This window comes from Lepidochelys kempii, chromosome 11 (assembly GCF_965140285.1).
Source record: "Lepidochelys kempii isolate rLepKem1 chromosome 11, rLepKem1.hap1, whole genome shotgun sequence".
Taxonomy (NCBI): domain Eukaryota; kingdom Metazoa; phylum Chordata; order Testudines; family Cheloniidae; genus Lepidochelys; species Lepidochelys kempii.
Window position 1 is genome coordinate 44,499,265 of NC_136390.1, and position 12,032 is coordinate 44,511,296.

Here is a 12,032-nt window from a genome sequence, read left to right on the forward strand (position 1 = left end):
GACAACTAATGACAGTCAGTCATAGACAGCTATTTGCACACATGGAGTGCTGACAGAAACTAAAGAGTAGACCCTGTGATGTTGCACGTCATATGTTTTATAGAAATATACCTATGAGTGTGAATATGATGTAATTGGAATATGCTTTATGCCTAAGGTCTCTTGTTAAGGTATCATAACAAAGGTTATAACCCACTGAATATATTCCTCCTATTTGTATGTATGTATCATTCTTGTATCTGAAGCTAGAAATATGAAGTATAACTCTGAGGTCCTATTGTAATTATGCAAAGTGTGGGCCATTAATGGTGGCTTAGAATCTTGATGGCTCCCATTGACTAGGCCAATTGATTGTGAATGGGTTTATTTACTTGCAATCCTTCCTGTGTACAGGTGTGGGCCAGCAGGTTGGTAATGAAGAATGAGGTCTTACAGTGACATGTGACCATGGCACCTGAGACTGGAATCCATCTTTTATCTCAGGGATGGGCAAACTTTTTGGCTCGAGGGCCACATCTGGGTGGGGAAATTGCATGCAGGGCTATGAATATAGGGCTGGGGCAGGGGGTTGGGGTGTGGGAGGGAGGGGGTGCGGTGTGCAGGAAGGGGCTCAGGGCAAGGGGTTGGGGTGCGGGGTATACAAGGGGGCTCAGGGCAAGGTGTTGGGGTGCAGGGAGGGGTGCGGCAGGGGGCTCAGGGCAGGGGGTTGGGATACAGGAGGGGTGCGGCAGGGGGCTCAGGGTAGGCAGTTGGGGTACAGGAGGGGTTCTGGGTGCAGGCTCCGGCCCGGCACTGCTTACCTGGAGCAGCTCCGGGGTGGCAGCGGCGCGCAGCAGGGCTCAAGGCAGGCTGCCTGCCTGCCCTGGCCTTGCACCACTCCCGGAAGTGGCCGGCACCACGTCCCTGCGGCCCCTGGGGAAGGGCAGGGCAGAGGGCTCCACACGCTGCCCTCACCTGCGGGTACCTCCCCCAAAGCTCCCATTGGCCGAGGTTCCTCGTTCTCTGCCCTGTTTTACTTTTCTATGTAGAAGGAGGGGTGGGGACCCAGAGAGACAAAAGATTCCCACTATAAAAGGGGGTGGAACAGAACAAAGGAGGCTGCCAGTCATGAGAAAACCCCTAATTTCCACCTAAGATGTCTGCTGGAACTAACAAGGACTGTACCAGGGGAAAGGATTGGACCCAGTCTAGGAAGGAGTCTAGTCTGTGAAAGAAGCTTATCAGAACATCTCTGAGGGTGAGATTTTACCTGTAAACAGTTTTTTAATGTATTAGGCTTAGACTTGCGTGTTTTTGCTTTATTTTGTTTGGTGACTTGCTCTGTCTCTTATTACTTGGAACCACTTAAATCCTACTTTTTATACTTAATAAAATCACTTTTGTTTATTAATGAACCCAGAATAAGTGATTAATACCTGGGGGGGCAAATAGCTGTACACATCTCTCTATCAGTGTTATAGAGGACAGACAATTTATGAGTTTACCCTGTATAAGCTTTATACAGAGTAAAACGGATTTATTTGGGGTTTGGATCCATTGGGAACTGGGTATTGGAGACAGGATACCTATTGAGCAGTTTATAGTTAGTCTGCAGCTTTGGGGGCGTGGACCAGACCTGGATCTGTGTTGCAGCAGGCTTGCATGTCTGGCTCAACAACACAGGGTTCTGGAGTCGCAAGCTGGCAGGGAAAACGGGCTCAGAGGTAATCTCAGCATGTCAGGTGATAGTCCCAAGGGGGTCTCTGTGACCGAATCTGCCACAGTCCCTTCTTAAAAAAATTAACTCCTGATAATCTTGCAGGATTCAGCATGCACACACAATTATTAGCTGCCTCCTCACTCTAAATATGCCATTATTTAAATTTGTTGTCTGTACTAAAGAAAATGGAAAGTTGGCACAGAAAATACCTTATTTCTATCACCCAGAAAGTAATACGAAAATCTCAAAAGGTTTAGAAGTACTGTTGGATACTGCAGATTCTGAAGTTTTGACTACTTATCTTAACCACGAGCCTTTTGGAGCTACGCTCATCCATCCATTAGCAGTTTGTACAAACGGCCTCTGTGTCTATTTTGAATATAAAAGTAAAACTGACTTTTTTGTTTTTCTTTTTATCTGACCTACATTCATTTTATCTTACAGTTGCTTTGTATGCTAAACGGAAATGTAAATCCTTACCTTAAATTTGTCAACTTCTGCCTTTGAACATGTTGCATGGTAGGACAGCACCTGATGCAGAACAAAAGAAAAAAAATCAATTTTTCACAGTAGATAAGTAGAAATTAGAGGGTTCCTTGATGCTGTCTAATAAACTGCTTTAAAAACAAGTTTTATTAATATTTATGCAGCATCAGTTAGCTATGAATTATGGCATATATAACTAATTGCAGGTTCTCAGGTATACATCTCGCATTTACAGTCCAAATAATTTTATCGGAAGCCATACACAATAAGTAGTGTAATATTAAATAATAGGCATAATTATAGTTGTCTTGAAATACTGCAATTAAAAGAGAAAAAGTCCATGGTTATTTGTACTTTGATTTCGAAGTAATGATACTCATGAAAACTGTTGAGCTTATATGTCCTTTCTAAAGGTATCTCACTGCTAGCTAATTATCATTTCTAACCTATAGCTCTCATTCCCTTAAATATGGTGCTCTAGAAATGAGTACTTCCATAAATAGCATGCTGGTATGTAAGGGATGGGCCACAGCTTTGAGACATATATGAATATGCATGTACGTACCTGGAGTAAAATGTATCCTTATCTAAGGGAAATATTCACCAAGCAATCCAGACGCTGCAGAAGGCTCTCTGTGCCCTGGAACCACCTAAGTTCCACTCTGCATAGGATGAGCAAGTGTGGAGCAGGCACACAGGAAAACTCTGCAGCATCTATGTATTCCCATAGAGAAAATTTCTTTCTAACCCACACAACTGGTGGCTGGTTGGTTTATGTTATGAAGCACTCAGATTTATATCCATTATTTTTAAAAAATAGTTGTATGTATTTAATATAAATTGTGGGTGTTTTTATTATCCATATAAATGTCTATTCTCTTTTTTGAAACCTGTTAATCTCTTGGCCTGTGACATTGAGTTCCATCCGTTAATTGTGAGTTGTGTAAAATGTATTTTTTATCTCAGTTTTACAATTTTTGCCCTTTAGTTATTATTGAATGTCCTGTTGTCTTATGAGAAAAGGTAAATAGCAGCACCCAAAGTACCTGCTGCATACCATTTATCCTGTTCTTAGCTTATATTATAACGCCCAGCTCCAAACAGTATCAATTTTTTGGGTCTCATCCTATTAATCTCTCTATATTTCTAATAACTTGGATTGCCTGTCTCTGAATCCCTTCTATTTCCATTATATCTCTTTCAAAAAAGGTGACCAGAACTGTACACACAATTCTAAGTGAGGGCATAACAAAGATTTAAATAATGTCATAATATTTTGGGTTTTTCTTTTTAACCTATTCATTATTCAGCCTAACATTTTATTAGCTTTTTGGGCTACTGCAGCACATTTAGCAGAGTTTTTAATTTAGTTGTCTACAACAATACCCAGGTCTCTTTCCTGACTGGTTACTGTTAATTTAAAATCCAGCAATATGAATGATTAGTTCAAATTATTCCTTCTGAAGTGTATTAGCTTGTAATGGTCAACACTGAATTTCTTCTATCACAGTCCTGCTCATTTAGCGAGATTTGTTAAGTCCTTCTGAATTTTCTCTCTTATCTAGTCTTGATTATTCCAAATTAATTTTTTTATCTGCAAACTTTGCTATCCTGCTGTTCACACCCTTTCCCATATCTTTAATAAATATACTAGGCACATAGGACTGGAAGGGATCTCCAGTGTCATCAAGTCAAGCCCCCAACAATCTGGGAAGGAAACCTTAAGGCATTCCATTGTTAATCTTCTGCCATATTGAAAACTAATAATTTATTCCATCTTTTGTTTTCCGTTTCTTAACCAGTGTTATGAGAGCTCCATGTAAATAGCAGTATCTATGAATCCCAATATAGTCTGTATCAAACTGACTTCTCTTAAATCTGGTATTAATGTCAATTTGAAATGCCACTCGGTTATTGCAGATATAGCTAGATCAGTAAACATATGTAAATATTAATAAAGTATTTCCATTGTTGAGAAAAGGATTCTTTGTCCTTCAATAGAGAGTTACTAGCTTCTTTTTGTTCTGTATTTTTTGCACTCATCTCACCCAGGTACTATCGTGGGTAGTTTCTCATTTAAAGAAAGAATAAGGGTTCATTGAATTATGATAGCCATTCATCATACCTATAATCAACATCCACACCACATGGTGATTAATCTTTATAGAATGTCCAAGAGAGTAGTTGTATTTTATAACCAAGCAATTCTGTTTTCTTAGATAAAATAACGAATAGCCATTTCCCACCTAAACCTTCCTTGCTTTGTACCTGCTCAGTTTAATATTTGCCATGATTTGATTTTCTTCTCATGGAAGAGAATTCAGTCCAAGATGTGATTCTATGTGAAAAAGTTGGGGTTTGTGAGGTCTTGCAAATAGTTAATAATTACTGTAATTGTAAAGACTATTGAGTCCCACAACAGCCCTAAGGAAAGAGGGTTTACACTTTGCCTCTTAAATCTCAAGTCTTTATACAAACATAGGTGTTGATCCAAAAGTGCTTCAGCATATGCTCAAATGTAAGTACTCCCATTGGTTTCAAAGGATTTAGCATTAAGCACACACTTAAATGCTTTGGATTGTGCTGTGGACTGAGACCATAGTGACACAGATAATATCTCCAGAACAAAAAATAGCTTGTGCCATTTTCATAAGAGTTCAGGGGTTTATGACTTATTCAGATCAAGTTCCCACCTGCTATTCTTAATGAGCTAGTCCACATTTAAGTGTGTGCTTAATGCTAAATGCTTTTAAACCAATGGGAGTACTTACATGACTACATTTGAGCATATGCTGAAGCACTTTTTTGGATCAACACCTATGTTTATATAAAATTAGTGTATTTCCCTATTCAAGGGATAAGTACATTCAGAATCCACATCATCATGAAGTTGAGGTCATGTGAGGAACTCCAAGACATTACTGCAAATCTAGGGGAAATTACTTTTCTCCTGACAAAAAATATGACCTTCAAATACTAGGGGGAGTTTGCATGTACCCATTAAAAAATATGGAACTAAGCTATCATAGATTCACATAAGAAGAAAGAGAGGAAACCATACAGGTAATAAATAAACTGTGTTTTTAACAAGGGCTACTGGTAATTGTGTGAACCAAGAATGAGAAGTTCAAGTGGATTACAGATTTCTTGAAACCCAAGAAAAATATTATCTTCATGTATAATGTGGGTGTATTTTTATAAATATATATGTACAAATATATATACATATATGTGTCTTATGTATAAGACACATAAAAAAAGATACAGTCTTCCCCGGCAAACTTAATTTGATGATTTATACCACTTTCACTGACTTATTTGATCTTCAATTTCACCCATTTCTCTAATAAAACAATAAATCTAGGAATTTTAGAGACCCTGTTTTGCAGTATAGTAACTAAAGCCCTTTTAAAAGTCTTTATCTTTTTCAAAGAAGTGTGATTTTGACTTTAGTGTGAGTCTCATGCCTAAAACCTCTTTACACCACTTTGAAATGTAGGGGGAAGGAACCGCAGCATGACATCATCTGTAAAAAGCAAAGTTGTAAAGCCTTCAATTTGTAAGACTATACTAGGTATGTATATTTTAAATTATATTTAATGGAAAGGACAAAAATTCATCAGACCCTCATAAAAAAAGAGTTCTTTCTATTTCATAGCTGTAATTGAATCAGATCTACATTGTGCTAGAAAACTATATAGGCTTCTGATTACATCATAACTATATCATCCAATTTTTAAGAAGTGTCTTAAAAACAGCAGGAACATTTAAAAAGTAATCCTCATTTATAGTGCTGTCATTCTGAATGTCAAATAGACACACAGCTACCCCAACACTGCATTCATAGCTTTAGGAGCAGCAGAGGACGTCTATATGACCAGCTTTAAAGCTTTGTTTCTTTGTGAAAGAAGCCAATGTGTGCAGTTCGTGGTAGACTTTTTACATAATTACTCTTATATTGAGCTGTCAAGTGTTTTAAAAAAATTAATCGCGATTAATCACGCAATTAAAAAAATTAATCACAATTAATCACGTAATTAATCACACAGTTAAACAATAATAGAATACCATTTATTTAAATATTTTTTGATGTTCTCTACATTTTCAAATATATTGATTTCAGTTAGAACACAGAATACAAAGTGTACAGTGCTCACTTTATATTTATTTTGATTACAAATATTTGCACTGTAAAAAAACCCAAAACACCAAAAAAGAAAATCAACCTTTTGCTGGTGGCATCTGACTCAGATGATGAAAATGAACATGCATCGGGTCTGCTCTGCTTTGGATCATTACCAAGCAGAACCGGTCATCAGCATGGATGTATGTCCTCTGAAATGGTGGTTGAAGCATGAAGGGACATATGAATCTTTAGCGCATCTGGCATATAAATATCTTGTGACAACAGCTACAAAAGTGCCATGCAAATGCCTGTTCTCACTTTCAGGTGACATTGCAAACAAGAAGCAGGCAGCATTATCTCCTGCAAATTGTAACCAAACTTGTTTGTCTGAGCGATTGGCTGAACAAGAAGTAGGACAGAATGGACTTGTAGGCTCTAAAGTTTTATATTGTTTTTGTTTTTGAGTGCAGTTAGGTAACAAAAAAAATCTACATTTGTAAGTTACACTTTCACAATAAAGAGATTGTACTACAGTACTTGTATGAGGTGAATTGAAAAATACTATATCATTTTTACAGTGCAAATATTTGTCATCAAAAATAATAATATAAAGTGAGCACTGTACACTTTGTATTCTGAGTTGTAATAGAAATCAATATATTTGAAAATGTAGAAAAACATCCAAAAATATTTAATAAATTTCAATTGATATTCTATTGTTTAACAGTGCAATTAATCGTGTGAATTAACTGCAATTAATTGACAGCCCTACTCTTAAAATCCACAGAATTTAATAGAGAATGGTAGTCTTCAATAGTGGTTTGTTTGTTTTTTGGGGGGAGTAGGGTTTAACCATCATATAGAATTTAATAAAGAATTGTATTCTGCTATAGAATTCCACAGAATGTTTCTAAAAAGACTACGAAGAGGACATAATTCTTTTTGAAATGCTATAGACTTTAGATTAATTTCTACAGTACCTTGATGGTTTTATCCTTAATCATTCTAAAGCTATGTCTACACTGTGAGCTAGGGGTGTGATTCCCAGCTTGCGTACACGTGCTCATACTAGCTCTCATCGAGCTAGTACAAGTGCAAATTACAATGTAGCCACAGTAGCATGAGCAGTGGCAATGCAGATGAGCTAGGTGTGGGCTGAGAATAAATGTGCCTGGAAACAGGGTAGGTACTTGGCATGGCTAAACTGTGCCGCCAGCTACCACTGCCCATGCTATTCATCCTCATGCGAGCTCTCAGCCTAGCATGGGTATGGACTTTTCCATAAGAGTGTCTTTTTATGAGAAGTAATGGACAAGAAAAGAAAGAGACACCTTTTCCACAATTTTAGGTTGACTGGTCTGAAACTTGCAAAGTTCTGTGATAGCGCTCTGGCCCCCTCACTCGTTAAAGGCAGTTGTGTTATGAGATACTGTAACATGCAGTGTTGGAATCCAAGTAGCGGAACTAGAGAGAGTTTTCATGATCGGTTAGCCTTGACTTTTAGCAGAGAAAATACGGTTTCCTTGAAGTACCAGACCTCAGCTCTGGCAGGCCCTCACTTTATTCCAATAATGGATATAACTATGAAAGAAAGATTTCTACAGATTTTGCCTCATGAAGCTAAAAATACTAATGATACATATGACACCTCAGCTCTTCCCTTCAGAATTTTCCCTAGTTGCTCTGCCTCTTTCATTACATACAATAAGTTTAAAAACAAAAAACCACCCACGATTAGGTGATATATCAAGTTCTACAAATTTTCAGGAACTGCACTCTTCTGATCCAACTGTGGACTGGAAGTAAAACAAAGAAATCCTGACATTTCCCCCCCACCCTCCACCCCACGTGTATACTTAACGTCCCTTTTCCAGTGTCCCAAGGATCTTCACTCTCTCTTTTCAAATCCCTGTTCAAAACTCACTTTTTTTCACCTTACTTCCTACAGGTGACTGCTACTTTGGTGCTATTTATTTCTCTCCTTGCTGGATGGGAATATATAGGCTTCATTCACAACATAACATGACTCTCATTACTTTTATTATTTTTTAAAATGTTTTCTCCTTTCTCTCCCCCTTCCTTTAACACCATTTCCTGGGTTTGTCTGATTTAGACGGTAAGCTCCTCAGACCTGGGACCACATCCTTTTTTACTTCTGTGAATCACAACACAACTGTATGCCATTATCAGCTCAATACTTAGCTGGTATATGTACATTGCAACTGGGACATCCTCTTGAGCAACACTCATTTAAACAAACTGAAGATTAGGTTCATTATAATAAATGTACCCCACATAATCTCCTCTTCAATGTTATTTTACTGAAATGAGAATTCTAAGCAGACAGAACTGTATACTGTATTTAGAAAATGAGGCTAACTACAAAGTTCACTGTGATAAATTCTGCAGCAGAATGACCTTTTATGTATGATATGTTTATGACAAAAATGATTTACAGAGAGTGATTAAATACTTTGATCATATACTTACATCAAGAGCCACAGATTGCTTTGCCCAAGATTTCTTCACTTGGTCATACATTATTGTGTTGTTGATGCCCAGGCCACAAAAAATAACAAAAGCCTAACAAGAAAGAATTCATTTAAAATACCAACACAAAGATGAATGCTGTTTTAGATGTTTGAAACAATAGGATGAGGAGTAAACTAGAAAACAGGTACATTATGGAAATAATTGTATTTAGTAAGGGCATACTAGCTGGAGAATACAGGTCAGTAAAGCTGTTCTATTAAATAAATAATTATGAGAAGAATCTGTTTAGGTAACTGTAATTTCAAAACAGCCTGCTTTACATGAGGAGCACCAAATATAAACACCTGGCCTATTTCTCAAGCTAAAATGAGTAATCTCTTGACATAATATAGGCCAAATTTCACTCTTACTTGGAGTCTTGCCAACTGGACCAAGATTTGACAAACATTCAATATATAACCATATATGGTGTGCAAAACCATATATGCCATGTTTGTCATCCCTCCCAGTATTGAATAGGGACGGGAAGACTGACAAAGTACTTTTGGGTGCTATTTCCATAAAATATTATCCCACATTAAAAAAAATACAGAAAGCTAATCTAGTATGTTTAAGTAATTGTGTGATCAAAAAACCTACATACATGTAACAAGCCATGTTGTCTTGTGTCTTTGTATAGGTCAAAGTGCAACGGGACTCTGGTCCTGAATGGAGCATCTGAATGCTACAGCAATACACACACATACATTATATCCCCTCTGAATTTGGCCACAAACATACCAAAACACTTATCCATGGCACTCCAATAGTGAAAAGTTACAATTGCTACGTATAAGAAACAAAGAAACTAGATCTGAGAGATGCTAGAGAGGATAGTTAAATAATTATCCAATTTAAATACAATCAGGTAACAATGGTTTTTAATCCTTCTTCTTATTTATTTTTTGTTCATAGATGTGCCAAACCCCATGTCTGAACTCCCCAATTTTTGGAGAAATTCATATCAGGATTCCAACTTTGTAGCTCGGAATCTATCTCTAGTTTTATCCTATTCCATTGCAGATCAGGGTCAGAATAAGATCTTTTTTCTGTTTGTCAATTAATGGTGAGAAAGATGAAACAGGGCATGGAGTGGTGGCATCTCTCAAACAGCTGTCACTTATAATAAGCTAGAATCCAAATATATCAATGAAGAATCTGCTGATAAGGAATATAGACAATGCAAGCCTTTTCCTTGCAAGTTAGGCTTAAACAACACTCAGTACCGGGAAATATAGATTTTATACTGGCAGAGTACAGAATTGTTGCAAAGTTAAGTACATCTTACCTCAAATAATCGCTGATCAGCATCATCAAAAGGTTTCCCATCAAGCCTGTTCAACACTTGAGCTACCCCTTTAAAAAGTTAAAAGACAAAGCTTTTAATGCATATTAATTCATAATGCAGAAATTCTGTTCATTACTAATTACAATTTTTTTTCCAACTGTAAAGCAAAACTCCAAATCATTTATTATTAAAAATAGTAAGCAAATAGTAATGTCTGAAAGTCTCATTGTTTGTTTTGATGACGTGATTCAGTTTACTACTGTTAGCTGTTTTTTGTCTGTTGTGCAAGTATAATATTGGCAGTCTACATCGTATTACTCAATGCTTTGTGTGAGAGATTAAGACCCTGATTTAGCAATGTACTTAAGTATTTGATAACCTTTAGGCACATAAGTAGTCCCAAAGATTTCAGGGCACATGCCTATGTCACTTGCTGAATCAGTGCCTTCATTCTTAACTCCTAGCTAATTTACAATGACCTATATATACGAGTCTCTTTCCCCCCAAAACTGGCCTAACCATTTGCTGAGTCAATAAATACCCAATTCTATCAAGCAACTTGTAGGGAAAAACTATTCAAAGCTGGTGGCTCTACATAAGTCAATACTGAATTCCTTTGTGAAAGACTATTCTTTCTACTTACTTATAGCCCTTACAAAATATTGTAAAATGTATCAGTGAATTTCTCTTTTGCCTCTTTCTATGCAACAAACATCATGAACCACAGGTTTTAAAAGGCACAATTACTATGTTTGTATTGGTTAGTTAAGCAGACAAAGCCTGGTCCTGTGATGTGATGAGTGCACATCACATCTGCAACGTACTTACCACTCTCAACTCTATTTGATTACCTCCCATAACATATGGGGCCATGGGCCAGATCCTCAGCTGCTGTAAACGGTCATCGCTGCATTGACTTCAACTGAGCTGTGATAATTTATAGCCCCATAATTTTAGAGGGCCTCCCTTCTTGTGTGAAAAGAATCAGGTAATTTTTTGTCTAATCCTTATAGACTCCATGGAGCACCTTTCAGGATCAGACCAACAATTGCCCGAACTGTGCACACAAAACGGAGGCCCTTGAATGATTTCTCAATATGGCAGAGGCGGTGTTAGCCCATTTGGGGCCCTAAGCAGGACTATTCTCCCCCCCCAAAAGATACTAAAACAGCAAATAGGGGAGCCCCTTGAGCTGCTGGGGGCACTAAACAATTGCTGAGTCTGCTTATGGGTAGCGCCAGCAGCGCAATAATGATCCAAAAGTTTTCATGAAAATTGTTGAAGGAACCGATCAGTTTTCATCTCTTTCACCTTGAAGTGTTAACAAAGGGATTATTATTTCAAATAATATAACAATGAAGCAATATGAAAGCTGAAAAACAGTCCATACAGTATCCAAGTCAAAAAATGTTTCTTTTTGGATACTGAGTATGCCTCCTTGGTATCGTAACTGCTTAACCATATTCAGCTGGGAAACAGAAGAAAAAGGAACACAATTAAAAAAACAGAAGTAAATTCATATGAGCACAATAATGCTGAACTTAGTTATATGACATATCTTACCAATTATCTGGTGGTTGCTATTCCATATAGGAACACAAAGAACAGACCTTATGTGAAAGCCAGAAAACTGGTCAGCCTAGGATGTAAAAAATGAGAACTTTAGCCATCAGTACAGTATGTGGGTAAGCTAATTATAGTCCTCTGATGTCCCGCTGATAGTAACATCAAGGAGGACTTCAACAAGTTCATAGTTACAAATTAGTTTAATTCCACATGGGTCAAATCCTGCAGGCCTTATTCAGGCAAAACTCCTATTGATGCCTAATCTATAGTAGGATTACTTGCATGAGTAAAGCAAGCAGGACTTGGCCCAAAGTATTGGCTGAATCAGGGCCTGT

The 12,032-nt window shown here is 37.4% G+C and overlaps 1 protein-coding gene across 1 annotated transcript in view; it reads right to left on the bottom strand.

Moving 5' to 3' along the window:
* PDE11A (phosphodiesterase 11A) overlaps positions 1–12,032 on the bottom strand; it is a 211,879-nt gene that overhangs the window by 77,959 nt on the left and 121,888 nt on the right. The window contains exons 7-10 of the mRNA XM_073305996.1: positions 11,695–11,770; positions 10,132–10,199; positions 8,802–8,894; positions 2,180–2,230 (exon numbers count right to left, since the gene is read on the bottom strand). Of these exons, the coding sequence (XP_073162097.1) occupies positions 2,180–2,230; positions 8,802–8,894; positions 10,132–10,199; positions 11,695–11,770 (288 nt within the window). The remainder of the gene's footprint in view (positions 1–2,179; positions 2,231–8,801; positions 8,895–10,131; positions 10,200–11,694; positions 11,771–12,032) is intronic.